The 16,721-nt window shown below is 35.3% G+C and overlaps 1 protein-coding gene and 1 long non-coding RNA gene across 2 annotated transcripts; both read right to left on the bottom strand.

Annotated features, from left to right (window-relative positions):
- Nucleotides 1-2,028: 2,028 nt before the first annotated feature.
- Nucleotides 2,029-2,728, bottom strand: LOC128040633 (uncharacterized). Its single transcript, XR_008195438.1, has 2 exons — nucleotides 2,686-2,728; nucleotides 2,029-2,216 (listed from the first exon to the last, which is right to left on the bottom strand). It is a non-coding gene; the product is annotated as an uncharacterized LOC128040633 (long non-coding RNA).
- Nucleotides 2,729-3,372: 644 nt separating this feature from the next.
- LOC105779059 (uncharacterized) lies at nucleotides 3,373-4,002 on the bottom strand. The gene has a single exon (XM_012602810.1). The coding sequence runs from the start codon at nucleotides 4,000-4,002 to the stop codon at nucleotides 3,373-3,375; it is 630 nt and encodes a 209-aa protein (XP_012458264.1).
- Nucleotides 4,003-16,721: the final 12,719 nt, after the last annotated feature.

Genomic DNA, 16,721 nt, shown 5'->3' with positions numbered 1-16,721 from the left:
TTTCTCATGCCAATCTTTGTAAGTCCCAGTCATTTTCCTCACAATCTTCTTAATATTTTTATTAGCTGCCTCCACCGTACTATTCATTTTTAGGCGATACGGTGACGAGTTATGGTGTCTGATCTTGAATTGATTGCAGACCTCCTCTATTGTGCTGTTGTTCAAATTCAACGCATTGTTAGATATGATTCTTTCAGGTATTCCATATCGACATATGATCTCTTTTTTCAAGAATTTACTGACTGTTGACTTTGTAATGTTAGCATATGAAGCAGCTTCTGTAACACCCCTTACCCGTATTCCACTCCGGAATAGGGTATGAGGCATTACTAGAACACTTACACATGTAACGTATTAAACCGAGTTATAAAATTTCATTCAAATTTAAACTCTTCAAATTTTAACATGCTTTTATAATTCTTTACAACATATCCTCAAAATATTATACTCATAACAAATAGGGCCTACAAGACCGGTACTTATCGAGGTAATTCAAATCTTCATTTCCATTTTATTCAATTCACAATCTCTCATGTTCACAATTCAAAACAATTTCTCAATTCAATATATATATTTCAATACCACTCTCTCATACTATGAAACTTATATTTTCCCATCACATAAACCGAATTAACCAATACAACTCAATGATATAATCACCCATATATCATTATTATCACACATATATATATCATGACTAAATTTCTTAAGTATTTGATCAATTGCTTTTCAATACCGCAATAGCTCCTTCAGTACCAATACGTATTTACCATTCGATTTAACATTTACCGATTATAATCGGGCATATGACCATTATACACAATTCTTTCATACATTTTATTGTCCTCCTCCTCCTCTCCATTCCACATCCTTTATGTATAAAACATGCTTAAATAGCATTTTACATAGTTTCACTATTCACTTATATTAAAATTTAAAGCTGTCTATTTGAGTTAGAGTCACTAAATCATTTTTATCCGGAGCTACAGAGCTCCAAATTAAGATCCGTTAATTTTTCCAGAAACTAGACTCACATATCTTCTTGTCATAAAAATTTCAGAATTTTTTACTTGGTCAATTAGTACAGTTTATTCTTTAAAGTCACCCCTGTTTCATTTCATATCTTATTCACTCTCTAATTCAATTTCCACCATTTTTGGTTATTTTTCAAAGTTATACTAATGCTGCTGCCCACAACTATTTTAAGGTCAATTTCACTCATTCAATAATTGTTTGTGTTCACTTTCATTTATATACACTTACACCAAAGCATATCATGTCTTGGCACATAACAATCAAGTGATCATAGACACACCTTACTCGTTTGCATCCTTATCAATAATGCATCATAATCTGAGCACATTATTTATGAGTCTCATATACATACCTGTGCCTAGTCATAATACTCACATATCCTACTCTTACTTATCTTGAGCATACTCCTTGAATTTCCCGTTGAACTACTTGTAATATTAGGGGTGTTCGAGATATCTTGTACACCTGGTAGGACGCCAATGCCATATCCTAGATATGGTCTTACATGGGATCACATATCGGTGCCGATGCCATGTCCCAGACATGGTCTTACACTGGCACTCAAAACTAATCTCGAGTCGATGCCATGTCCCAAACATGGTCTTACACTGACTCTCATATCGAGCCGATGCCATGTCCCAGACATGGTCTTACACTGACTCTCATATTGAGCCGATGCCATGTCCCAGACATGGTCTTACACTGACTCTCATCTCGAGCCGATGCCATGTCCCAGACATGGTCTTACATTGACTCTCATATCGACCGATGCCATGTCCCAGACATGGTCTTACACTGACTCTCCTCTGTCCGTGCCGATGCCATGTCCCAGACATGGTCTTACACTGGCACACTCACTACCATGGTCCAACCATGGTCTTTTCTGTCAATTCATTACGAGTTGTAATACGAATGTACTTGACCCTGCATTTCTCACGATTGATCCTTCAATCTAATCTCGTACTTGCATAAAGGCTATGATTAGATAACAAATTTATATATAAAATAATACATCATCTCAATTCAAATTTAATTCACATGTCAAACATAATTCACAATTTATAAAAATATAACTATTATTTATACATAACTTACTTTGATGCAACAATATAAAATTTTAGCAATTTAGTCTTTAATCTTTTCTTTTCTCCGGTCAAGGTCGATTCCACTTCTTTCTTGATCTATAATAACACAATTGACTTATTTAGTACTCACATTTATCAAAACAATCCTTGACTCAAACTTTGGAAAAATTACAATTTTGCCCCTAAACTTTTGTATATTTCCATTTACGTCCCTAGGCTCGAAAATTTAATTTCACACCTTATTCTTATGTTTTACAACATGCTGAACACTTTTCCCTCCTATGGCAACATCAAATTCTCACTCTAACATACACTTATGAACAATAAATATTTTTACCGATTATGTCAATTTACCCGGTTTTACTTAAAATCACTTAGTAAAAGTTGTTTATCATAAATTCTAGCTTCATATTCTACCATAAAACAACAAAATAAACACATTTCACCTCTGTGTATTTTTCCAAATATGCACCCTACCGTGAATTAATGGTAGAATAAGCTAAACCGAGCTACGAGGATTTCAAAAATGCGAAGAACATTAAAAACGGGGCTAAGATGCACTTACTATGAGCTTGGAAGCTTGAACAAACCCCAGCTATGGCTCCTGACACATTCGGCAGCCCCATGGAGAAGATGATGAAATTTGGCTTATTTTGTCTTTTTAATATGTTTTAATTACTAAATTACTAAAATACCCTTAACTTAAAAATATCTTATTTCACCTATTTCACGTCCATTTTTGTCCATAACATAACCAATGGTCTAATTACCATTTAAGGACCTCCAATTTAAAATTTCATAACAATTAGACACTCCTAACATATAGAACTCAACTTTTGCACTTTTTACAATTTAGTCCTTTTGATTAAATTGAGTGCCCAAACGTCGAAATTTTTGAACGAAATTTTCACAAAATTATTATGTGAAATTTTAGACCATAAAAATATAATAAAAATAAAAAATTTTCCTCGTCTAATTTGTGGTCCCGAAACCACTATTTCGACTAGGCCTAAAATCGGGTTGTTACAGCTTCCACCCACTTAGTGAAATAATCAATAACCACGAAGATGAAACGATGCCCATTAGAAGCCTTCGGCGATATTGGCCCAATGACATCTATGCGTCACATGGAGAAAGGCCATGGGGAAGTCATAACATGAAGAGGTGAATGAGGTGCATGTACTTTGTCTCCATAAATTTGACATTTATGGCACTTCTTGGCATAATTGATGCAATCTCTTTCCATAGTGGACTAGTAGTACTCGAATCTCATAATCTGTCTAGCCATTGTGAAACCATTTGCATGTGTTCTGCAGATACCCTCATGGACCTCTTCCAAGATTTTTTTAGCCTCTACAGTGTCCACGCATCTTAATAGTACCTGATCCTTTCCCCTTTTATATAAGATCTCCCCATTTAAGACATAATCAATGGCTAGTCTTCTCAATGTCCTCTTATCATTCTCAGTTGCCTGGTCAGGATACTCATAATTCTTCACATATCGTAATATATCTTGATACCAAGGGCTGTCATCCTTTTCTCCTTTTTTGATATTGTAACAATGAGCTGGGGTCTCATAGATGCTCATCTGGATAGGCTTTATGTCCTCTTGTCTGTTCACTTTGATCATGGAGGCTTGAGTAGCCAACGCGTCAGCTATCTGGTTTTCATATCGTGGGAGATAGCAGAAAGTAATGTCATCAAACTCTTCAATCAATTCGAGAACCAGCTTTCGATAATTGATTAATTTGGGATCTCTTGTTTCCCATTCACCTTTGAGTTGGTATATTACCAATGCTGAATCCCCATATACCTCTAGTACTTTGATTTTACGTTCTATAGCTGCATGAATGCCCATGATGCACGCTTCATATTTTGCCATGTTGTTTGTGCAATCAAAATCCAATTTGTAAGTAAAAGGATAATGATCTCCGTTTGGGGATACTAAAATTGCCCCAATTCCATTGCCCACAGTGTTCGAGGCTCCATCAAAGTTTAGCTTCCAAATGTGACCCACTTGGAAATTTTCTTCAGTGGTTGCCACATACATCAAGTTCTCGGTCGGGAAATTAAAATTCAAGGGCTTGTAATCCTCCAAGGCTCTACTAGCTAGAAAGTCAGCGATTGCACTCCCTTTCATAGCCTTCTAGCTCACATAGACTATGTCAAATTTGAAAAGTAAAATCTTCCATCTAGCCATCCTCCCATTCAAAGCAGTCACCTCCATCATATACTTTAAAGGATCTAATTTTGAAATTAGCCAAGTCGTATGGTACAACATGTACTGCTTCAGTCTCTGAGTTGTCTGGATCAGGGCACAACATAATTTCTCAATAAGCGAGTATCTCATTTCACAATCAGTAAATTTCTTACTGAGATAGTATATCCCCCTTTCTTTCTTTCCTATCTCATCATGTTGACCTAGCACATATCCCATGGAATTGTCAAACACCGTTAAATACAATATTAGTGGCCTATTCGGACTAGGTGGTGACAGTACTGGAGTATTGGACAAGTACTGTTTTACCCTGTCAAAAGCTTCCTTGCATTCCTCGTCCCATTTACCTGGATTATGTTTATTCAAAAGATGAAATACGAGATCACATTTCTCGGTTAATTGTTAAATAAACCGGGTAATGTAATTCAATCTTCCTAGGAAACCTCAGACTTCCTTCTGAGTAAGTGGTGGAGGTAATTCTCGTATCGCCTTGACTTTATCTGAGTCGATCTCAATTCTTTTTTCACTGACTATGAAGTCTAACAGTTTTCCTGACCTAGCTCCAAAAGTGCATTTTGCTAGATTGAGCTTGAGCTAGAACTTTCTCAATCTTAAGAACAAATTTCTCAAGACCTGTACATATTCCTTTTCTATTCTGGATTTTACAATCATATCGTCGACGTAAACCACGATTTTCGTATGCATCATGTCATGGAATAAGGCTACTGTGACTCTTTAATATGTTGCTCCCGCATTCTTTAATCTGAATGGCATCACTTATAGCAAAACATTCCCCACAAGGTTATGAATGTGGTCTTTTCCATGTATTTGAGATGCATCTTTATTTGATTGTATCCAGAGAAGTCGTCAATGAAGGAAAACAGCGAATAACCTGCTGTATTATCCACCAAAGTGTCAATATGAGGCAATGGGGAATTGTCTTTTGGGCTGGCCTTGTTCAAGTCCCTGTAATCCACACATATCTGTACTTTTCCATCTTTTTTAGGGATTGGGACGATGTTGGCTACCCACTCTGAATATTTGACCGCTTGTAAGAACCCAGCATCGAATTACTTTTTGACTTCTTCCTTTATTTTTAGCATAATATCAGGCCTCATCCTTCGGAGTTTCTACTGAACTGGCTAGCAATCCTCCTTATAAGAAGGTAGTGTACTACAATGTCTGTGCTCAACCCGACATATCTTGGTATGATCATGCAAATACATCTTTGAATTCTTGGAGTAATTCAATGAGGTCTTGCTTCGTCTTTGTGGTAATATCAGTTCCAATCTTCACCTCTCTTCCCTCTTCTAAGCTCACAATTTCCATTGATTCCTTGTGAGGTAGAATTTGTTTCTCCTCTTGTTCTACCATCCTCAACAAGTCCGGATATAAGCCACAGTCTACGTCATCTTTAAAGTCATGGGATCCCTCTAAACACATGTCTTGTTCAAAAGGAAATTTTGAGTTTGTAGTAACGTCACTCATGTCGTTGATATCCAGGGACATATTGTAGGTATAAAAGAATATACAAAGAATGTATGAATTTAAGAATAATTATTTGTACAGTATGATTATGAATGAAATGAAAGAATGATTTGGAAGAAAATCTGCAAAAGAATGAAAGAATAATTACTCGTATAGAAAAAATGAAAGAATATTAGCTCAAAATGAATGCAAAGATGTACTTCATTAAAATAATGATGTTTAGACATGAGCCTATTTCACAAAGGGGTTCCTATCATTTCTAGGCTAAAAGAAATAAGAGTGTTCTGAACATTACTCTGAGTAAGCTCTAAAAACTACAGGGATTTCTTCTGCGGTTCAATTGTTTAGCACACTATCACGTTCATAGGGACAGATATTGAACAGGGTCCCTTCTTCAGTTGCTTCTTCGTATATGGCATTGATGTGAACATTTCCTAACATTCATTCAATACTTTCTTCCCTGGGTATTCTTCGCTTGGGATGAATAATCCCTCATGATATAAAAGTTTTGGATATGTGGGGAAGGTCATAGGCTCCCATTTGACCTCATCCTCACTCAAACGTACCCTTCTTATTTCTTGTCTCTTCTCTAATTCTTTCCTTATTTGTCTCATATCTGGTTTGTATCCTAAGCCAAAACAGTCATGCTTGTCCTTCAACATTGGAGCTTCGACTCTTCCTTGAAGATGTCTCCCTAGTTCTTTTCCCGGTAAGGCTCCTCTTCCTACCATCGACTGTAGACCCATCCTTATAGTCTTAGATATTTTTGGCACCAGAATTCTATTCCCCTCGGTAATAAATATTGCATTCACGAACTCTAAAGACCAGAAAGAACATTCCACTGCCTCATCATCTGTCTCCAAGTATAGCGCATCACTGGTCACGACTGTAATAATATACTCTTCAGCATTTATTGTCACTAGCCGACCCTCTGACACTAACTTCAATTTTTGATGTAGTGATGAAGGTACCATCCCTGCCGAATGTATCCAAGGTCTCCCTAGCAAACAATTGTAAGAAGGCTTGATATCCATTACTAGGAAGTCCACTTCATAGGTAGTTGGGCCAATCAATAGGGGTATTTCAATCTTCCTATGACTCTCATTTTTGTGCCATCAAATGCCCTTACTATATTTTGGTATACCTTCATATGTGAACTATCCACAGGTAACCTAGTAAGTGTGGATAGGGGCAATACGTTCAATGTTGGTCCATTATCGACCAGAACCCCCGGTAAAGTGTACCCTTTGCATCTAGTAGTGATGTGCAGAGCTTTAGTGGATCCCATACCCCTTGGTGGTATCTCGTCATCGTTGAAGAAAATGAAGTTATCAGCACTTATGTTATTAACTAGCCGATCCAGTTTGTTTACCAAAATATCATTGGCCACGTATGTCTCGTCTAGTACTTTCATCAATGCACTTCGGTGTACTTCCGAATTCAAGAGTAAAGCTAATACAGATATGAGAGCTGGTTGTTTATGCAACTGTTCCACAACACTATATTCGCTGTGTTTCAAAAACTTCAAAAATTTCTTGGCTTCCTCCTCTTTCATTGGCTCATTAATTGGCGATTCAAGTTTGGCTACTTTTCCCTTCTTTTGCTCCATCGTCTGGGCTTTTCCTTTTACAAGTTCTGTTCGGGCACATATCGGATCATAGTGCCTCCCACTATGCGTATGAGAACCTGCATATTGATTCTCTTTTGAAGCACTGGCTAAATCTACCTTTCCCGGAATTGTCATGTTATAATCATAATTCCAGGGAACCCTTTTACTATCCTTATAAGCAAAGACTGTAGGCTTCTGAATTATGATCTTTGGTGTTACCTGTATTCCAGCTTCATTATTTTTAGGTCATAAAATGATGACCACAGGATAATTGACTTCTGGAACCTCCGTCGTTGATTCTGACGTGCATATACTTCCCTCTTCTTTAACTTCTTCACAGAACTCCATCTCTTTATTGTCCATCATGCCTTGATCCAAGGCTCTAAATTTTTCGTACTCTTGGATCTCGTGCCCCACTTCGTGATGGAATTCACAGTAGTTCATCGTCTTTTCGTATCTTCCTTCTGAATTCGAAATGATTGACCCCCTTTTTACTATCTTCTTTCAGACCCATCTCAAAAGAGTTTTTATTTCTGCAATGTCTGTCTTGATTCTTCTCCCCATATCTTCATTTATCGCGTTTACGCCATTATCGATATGATTAGGTAACGAATTTTCTACATTAGATGGGTTATCGAATTTGACAATGCCCATATTGGTAAACCTTTCGACTAGCTTTTTAAAAGCAGCGCAATGTTCTATCGAGTGCCCCTTGATTCCTGTATGGTATTCGCATTGGGCGTTTGCGTCATACCATTTAGGGTATGGGGGTTGTATTGGTTTTAAATAAAAAGGAGAAACGACATGTGCAACGAATAAACTCTGATACAACTTTCTATATGACATCGGGATTGGCGTAAATTAGGACTTTTCAATGTTTTGCTTTTGCCAGATTCTGGCTTTGATGAACTTTGTTGACCAGCAACCACCTTTCTTGGCTGATTTACAGTAATTGATTTTGAGTATCCCTTATTATACGCACTTGTGTTGTTCACCTCGCTTTCCTTTTTCCTTAAGGCTGACCTTTTGTTACTCTCTCCTACATCCATCTTTCCACTTCTTATAGCATTCTCGATCATTTCGCCATTCATGACTTTATCTGAAAAACTTTTTGTGGCACTTCTTAGCATGTGTGTGATGAACGGGGCTTTTAAAGTGTTGATAAAGAGCATAGTAGTTTCTTTCTCTAGGAGCAGCGGCTGAACTTGGATAGCAACCTCCCTCCATCTCTATGCATATTGCCTACAACTCTCACTAGGTTTCTTCTCCATGTTCTGTAAAGTAATTCTATCAGGAGTCATATAAGTTACATGACTATACTCCTTCATGAATGCTTGTGCTAGGTCCCTCCACGAACCAATCTTGGTACGGCTCAATTGGTTGTACCATTTGGATGCTGCCCCCACCAGGCTGTCTCGGAAGCAGTGTATTAGCTGTTGGTCATTGTTAACGTATCCAGTCATCCATCTGCAAAACAAGGTGATATGAGCTTCGGGGTAATTGGTCCCGTTGTACTTTTCAAATTCTGCCATTTTGAACATGTAAGGAAGTACTAAGTCTGAGACCAAGCTCAGATCTTTAGCGTCAATTCTATGATTACTATCAGTGCTTTCCATTGCTTTGAAGTTTTCCTCCAGCCATTTACACATGTCTTCTAGCTGTTTTGCCACTTCATCAAAATCAGGGATAACGGGATAAGCTGGGTTATCTCTTAGGTTTGAACCTGATCTAACTTGAAAGTTCATTGGCATTGAAGCACCAGCCTGAGATTGTTGAGGCCTAATTGTGACGTATGGTCTCTGCGTGTACATTTCAGCTTGGGTCTGTGTATTTGTGGAGTAAAACCAGGAGGATAGAACGGTCCCTCATTATCCTCCTCAGGATTGGCCATGGGGCCCTTTCCTTTATCTATTCCCTCAGCCAATAATTGGGTCAACTGAGTCATCATGTTTCTTTGAAATTCTAGCATTTTGTCCATCATGTCTTGTTGGATCTTAGCTAGCTGCTCTTGTATTTGCGTTTGTAGTTGGTCTTGCATCTCGCTTTGAAGTTGTTCAAGTCTTTCTAATCTTTGGTCCATGTCTTTTGTCTTGGCTTGAGTACCGTAACGATGTTTGGTTGGTAGTTTTTTGCCGGTTTCTAGATTAACTGAAATGATTTTATCCAATTAGGATCTTTTGGTGGACTTTAATACATATAATGCAATGTAATGCAAATGCATGAAATGAATGCAAAAAAGCGTCGATTCTGATTCAATTCCATTTAAAAAACTTTACTAGAAAGAAAAATTCTTTACATAAAAAAGATTACATATATGGCTTTGCCCTAATACTCAAAACTTTAATTTTCCTAAGTAGTGAAGCTAGCTCCTACCCCCGGTCTGATTCCAGTTCGTACTTTACACTCAGTATATCGGCCTATACTGCCAAAGTCTGTAAGTGATCGGCTACCTCCTGAATCTGAGCCACGGCTTCTCCCATAATGTGATCTCTGTTTCTAACTTGGTTCTAAAAAAATGAAGTTGTTCTTTCTGACGCTCTCCACTTGTTTCAAGGAGTTCAATCCGGATTTCACAGTTTTGTAACGCCGCCTCTAATTCTTCTACTTTTCTTTTCATTTCCTCGATCTTGCTTAAGCTCGCTCTTAGCTCCATCGCAGAATTACGATTTCGATAATTATGAAGAGATTTTTCCAGTTTAGCCACCCTAACTTTTAGTTCACCCTTTTCATTTCGGCTTTCTGACAAAATCTTCTCTAAGGCCTCGTTTCGCGTTTGAGCCTCTTCGAATTTCTTTTCCCACTTATCAACCTTGTTTTTTCTTCTCGAATCTCTTGGTGCCACTGTTCTGAAGTTTTCTCCAACCCAGCAGTTCTCATCAACAAACGCAACTTCTTATAATCTGTTTTCAAACTCTCCAAATCTTTCTCGGCTTTATTCTTCCCTTTTCTCAATTTCTCGGTTTGTAACTTTTGAACATCAACATCTAATTTCAACTGCATTTTTTCTTCCTCCAACTGCTCTATCCTCTTTCCTAGCTCTGAATTTTTCTTTTAAAAATCCTGCTTTATGATTTCTATCTTAGATGGAACCACTTGCGGATATTCCTCAATCGGTCGAACATCTTCTTGACTCAGCCCCAGAATGTTGTCATTGACTCTTTTACTCCACCATCCATAATATTTAGGTGTTGTCATTGGTCCTACAGCAAATCTTTTCATCCGGCGCGTTTGATTCCAAGCATTAGACATTTCTCGAATCTTTTTCTTGTAGTTATCACCTTTATAAGAAAACTTACATTGAGCCAGCCCTTGCGTTGTCGTTATGAACTTTCTTGATCTATATTGTTTTGATACGAGCAAAGGGGCATATCCAACAGCTCCCCAAATTCTAAATAAAGGAACCCAATGAAAATCTCCATATTGATACAGAATTTCATCAGGGACCATCCAAGGGACTCTCCATTCGACATCCTCCTCTTAGGGATTTTGAAGGATCATCATCCATCTTTCTTCTCTAATATCGTCGTGCCTCGGTGTCACCGCTATTTATTTCAATAGAGAATAATTCTCTGAGAATACTCGATAAGAAATTTTGTCTACCTTTCAGAAGTGACTGTGGAACCAAGCTAACAAGAGCTGTACACAACCGATGAATCTTCCCTCACCCGTCCTCCGACACGTGTTCAAAGATCTGAATATCTCGGCCAAAATTGCTGGGACAGGCGTGGCCCTCTTATCCAGTCAATCGAACAAGTCTGTAACTGCCTCATCTACATGTCCAAGCGCTTTAGGAAAAATAATCAGCCCATAAATGCTCAAAGCAAAAACATTTCCCTTTTTCTTCGTATCAGGGTGTGCTAAAATCAGATATTGTAAACTTTTCTAGGGGATACATTTGCTTTCTCCTTTCTGTTTGATCCATGCCGCGACCTATTGCTCACTCATTCCCGTGACATTCATTAACTTCTTTACAAAAGTCGGGACATTGACGGCTCTAGAATAAGCTTTATCTACTTGGATCCTCGGGCAACGAAGTAAGGCTATATACTCCTCTAAAGTTGGTACCAAGTCTACTTTCCCAAAGGTGAAGCAACTATAAGCGGAATTCCATAATTGGGCCAAAGCTCGAAAAAAATGCTTGTCTACCTTGACATCAAGTAAATAAGGCAAATCAAAACAACTGTTTGACTTTATCATCACATTGAGCCTAAATTTCTTTCAACTCTTAGAGATTGTTCTGAGTCATGCTGATACAAGTGAAGTCCCATAACTCTGATGTGTACCCCTCGGTCAAGCTATCACCTTTCTCAAGTTGCATCCTCTCTGACCACATTCGGACAACCATATTATCTTCCATTTTATCAAGAAATTCATTCTCCATGGCAAGCTCTCTATTTAGTAACCGAATGTGAATTGACACCCCTTTTTATGTATATGATGAGCATGTCATGCAAACACAATAAAAAAACAAAGCAAATTAGTACATTTAAGACCAAAATTTAAAGTGAAGAAGAAATCACAAACAAGGTATCTACTCGGTCGACCACTAGGGGCGCGGAGTGGTTCTACCTAGGGTAGGCTATTAAGGCTTACTACATGATGTTCGGCTCTAAAGAAAGGGTACCTGAACTAGCAAATTCCTCGATCCTCACCCATTATAGGTTCATACAAACCGAGTTCAGTTCAGGGGAATATATTTCCCTATGACTATACGGAGATGAAAATCTCACGAAGGCATAGGTACGAATGTATCCCGAAAGTGATCCACTATCTTATACGGAGGTGAAAACCTCACGAAGGACTAGTTTCTCACTCCCACTTAAGAGGGTATAACCGAACGGTTATGCAATGCAATATGCAGAGATTAAAATACTTGAACCAATAAAACAAACATATTAAAATGATGCAGACCATAAAAATGTGATGAGCGGATCTTAATTTTAAATGAATTTTCAATTTTCGACAAAAAGATAAGAAATAATCAACTCGTGGCTTGACTCTCTTATTTTTTCCTCAGCGGAGTCTCCAACTTGGATTTTGAAAAATGAAAAAAAGGGAGTTGCCACCGATCATTTTTATAGGGTGTGATCGGGTCACCTCTTAACGGTTTAATTTATTAAAACAATTTTGGCCTACAATATTCAGAAAAATGGGAACGGGAGTCGGTTACGTGCGAGGAAGGATTAGCACCCTCGACACGCCTAAAATTGGTACCTAATTGATTAATTAATGTCTTAATGTTGAAAAATTAAAAATTCTAAAAGAAATAAAAAATGGTCCTTTTGTTAAAATTACTTAAAAAATTAAAGAAAGATGTATTTCAAGTTAATCGAGAAAAAGAATTATATCCCGTGAGTTAGGATACAATATCTTAAATTCCAAAACGAGAATAAACACCAAAAATTTATTTATTTTTAAAAATTTTGATCATCTCAGTTTCAGAGAAAAAATCATATATTGTAAGTTGGAACACAGTCCTTTTTTGATTCTCGAGATAATTTTTTAAAAAATGTGTTTTTTTTAAAAAAGGTTTGTATATTTGGAAATATCGAAGAAAAAATTGAGACCTCGTAAGTTAGGGTACGATCTTTTCGAGTCTCAATATACGAAGTATTATTCATTTATTTTAAAAAAATGCATTTGGGTCGAAATTGATGCAATACTAAAAATGATATACGGATAAAACATTAAATCGACGAATGACTACAATAAGAGTGTAAACAAACATAATAACAATGATCACATAATATACATCATTTTAATACTAATTAATCAAAGAACAACAAAATCAACAATAATAGTAATGAATAATCATGGTATAAACAATAGTATATAAAAAATACATAACAAAACAATATCAAAATTAAAAGAAATTAGTAAATAATTTCACCAAATAGCATTGAGGAAATTAACCTAGAAAAAAAAACTATTATAAAATGGACGAAATTAGGATTATAGTAGAAATATTAACAACAATAATAAATAAATTGTCTAAAGTTTTGAAATTACATTAAAAAAATATGAGATAAATAAAATAAATGTATTTATAATGTTTAAATAAGTAAATAAAAATATAACAGAAATAATAATGTAGAAACAAATTGATTTGATGATATAGTTATAATAATAAAATAGCCAAAATAACAAAATAGGATTAAATTGAGCTTTAAAACCAAGTTTTGGGGCAAATTAGAAATAAACACAAAAGGGAGGAACAGATTGAACGCGCGGATGAGAAGGAGGGACTGAATGGGAAATAATTCCCACCCTCCAATACGCACAGTTCCATCAGAGGCTAAAATTGAAGCCGAAATAAATTATAGGACAAAATAATAAAAAAAACTTGATTGTAATAAATAAAAAAACGTAAGGGCCAGACACGCAAATAGACCCTTCCACAAAACACGCGGATCCTAAGGTTGGAGTGGGTTGGGTTGCGAGTCAGGACCAAAACGATGTCGTTTTGACACTTGAAACCCACTTGCAAAACGGCGTCGTTTTGTTGTTCTATTTAAACCATTTTAAAAAAAAAATCATTTTAACCTCATTCCAAATAAAAAAAACAAGAAAACCTTTCCCTTTTCTCTGCAATAGCCTTCAAGTTCGGCCAACCTCCGGCGCCGGACCATCAAGTCGGCCACGGTCAGTTTACGGCGACACGCCCATTGTCATGATGGCCAAAAATCAAACAAACTCATGTTTTTGGGTTTTTTCGACTCTCCGACTCAAAAACACCGATTTTTATCTTTTTATTTTTTGTTTTCTTCTAAAAAACAAGGAAATAAATAAATAAATAAGAAATCAAAAAGTAAACAAGATCTACCTTCGAAAATGGTTTGTATTTGAATTGATTTTTCTCTGTTTTTTTATTCATTCGTAAGTAAAAAAAATTGGGGCCCTTTTTATAGCCCGAAAATATCCTCTTTTTCTATTTTTCTGTTAGATTCTCCTCGTTTATTCGTTTTGCAGGTACAAGGCTGTTAGCTAGCTGGCGTATGGAGCGGCATGTGCGAGGGAGGCGGCAGCGGCTAGGGTTTTCCCTTCTTTTTTGCTGCTGAAAATGTTTGGTTTTTGGGTCATATTGGGCCACTAGGGTTTTTTGGTTATTGGGCTAATTGGGTTTGTAAAAAAGAATTGAGTCTTGTATTTATTATTTTTTGGTGTTTTATTATTTGGGTTTATTTTTTCTGGTTCTGACTTTTGGGCCCAGGTTAAAATTGGGCCTTACACCAACTATGATTGGTGAATAAGCGTGGTAGTAGTGGATCCTGCTGGGTATGGGCACTTGTGTTCTATTATTTTAAAATAGATAAATTTTAAAATTATATTTAGGGGTGAGCAAAACTTGATTCGATTTGAAAAAATCGAAAAAAATTGAATTTCGAGTGAATCGAATCGAGTTATTCAATTTTTACGAGTCAACTCAAATAAGTAGTTCGAGTTCCGAATTAATTGAATCGAGTTATTCAATTTTTATGAATCAACTCAAATAAGTAATTCGAGTTTCAAGTTCGAATTGAGTTGAATTTTAGAATTCGAATAACTCGAATAATTCGAATAACTCGAATAATTCGAATAACATATTGGTGTAAATACTCATTTGGTACTGTAAATTTTAAAAATTAGCAAATTGGTTTTCTCTAACAAAATTCAAAATAATTTTAAAATTTCAAAATTTATACTTTTTAAAATTATAAAACTTCTAAAGAATATATAAAGAAAGTTAAAATTCTAAAATAATAATTTTGGAACTTAAAAGTTTATCATACTATATTTTTTTCTTATTTTCTTTGAAAAAGTTTTCAAATATATATGATTTTAAAATTATTTGCTCAAATTAGTTCTACTATAACAAAATTTTAATTTGATATGTTTAATATTTTTAATTTAATTCGAATAATTTAACTCAAATAATTTCACTCGGTTCAATTCGACTTAACTTGAATTTCATTTCACTCGACTCGATTTAAAAAAAATCAAATTGAGTTAGGATGATAAAATAGGACTCATCAACTCGATTAACTTAAATTTTTTTCACACGATTCGACTCGGTTAGTTCAAACACTCACCCCTAATTATAATAATAAATCTCAATATGCAAATTAATGTATAAATATCTATTCTATATTTAAGATGGGTAAACTATATCAACTGTCCCTAAACTTTGTTTAAATTTATATTTAAATCACCCAACTTTCAAAAGTTACATAATAGTCACTAACATTATCAAATTGTTATATTTTTGTCACTTGGTGTTAACTTTTGTTAAAAATGTAACGTTACACCTTAATTCAAATGGTTAATAGTTAATTTGGCCCTTGAGCTATAAGTAAAAAAGTCATTTTAATAATTTCAAAATATTCTTAATAATAATTGTAAAATAATTTTAAAAACCTTTAAAATAAATAAAAAAATTATATAAAAATCAATTGCAGCAAGGAAAAATCAATAATTTTGCAACTAATTTTTCCACCTTCGATCTCATAAAAAAATCACAGTCTTTGAACTTTCACAAAAAAAAGAAGAAGAAAGAGAGTTAAATAACCATTCACTTTGGTCCTACTCGTTTTTCATTTGCTTTGTTGTTTTACACTCTTCATTTTCATCTTCTTCTTCTTCTTCTTTTCTCTTCTTTCATGCAAATCAACATTGACTCTACTCTTCCTAGATCATTAAAAATAAAATATATATGTTTTATTTATAATTGAAAATAAAATCTTGACTTGAAATTTAAGAGAAGAAATTGTGGGTTTGGAGAAAAGAAGAGCACTTTGTATTGTAAATTTAAAATCTCCAAAGTTCTAAAACCGAAAGTTGTTCAAAAACTCAATTAATCTAATAATTGGAATTATAGAAAAGAAATGATGGGTTTAGAAAAGAAGTAACAAACTTCATATTATAAATTAAAAGAAAAAATCTCAAATTTCAAAAATTGAAATTTACTAAAGAACCCAAATAGTATAATAAAACATTTTGCTCTTTTCTCTTGCCCTCTTATTTCTTAATTTTTTCATAATTATTAGGAAAATCTTGCAAATAGGTCATCCATTATAGAAGTTTTTACAATTCTCAAGAATGAAAGTAGTGTTGCAAGACTAGATTTTGTTTCTTGAAAACTCGAATAGCAACAATCGGTCTAATAGTGGAATCCGAATATTGCATTGAGATGTATTTTGCTATAGCTTTTAGAGATTTAAGAATAAAATAAAATAAAATTTAAAATTAATTTATTAGTAAACAATATGAAGTTGTTGATGTGATTGAAGGTGTTCATTAAGGTGGAAAA

Source organism: Gossypium raimondii, chromosome 4 (assembly GCF_025698545.1).
Source record: "Gossypium raimondii isolate GPD5lz chromosome 4, ASM2569854v1, whole genome shotgun sequence".
In the NCBI taxonomy this organism is placed as follows: Eukaryota; Viridiplantae; Streptophyta; class Magnoliopsida; order Malvales; family Malvaceae; genus Gossypium; species Gossypium raimondii.
Note: the sequence above shows the minus strand (reverse complement) of the source record. Positions and strands in the feature narration are given on the sequence as shown.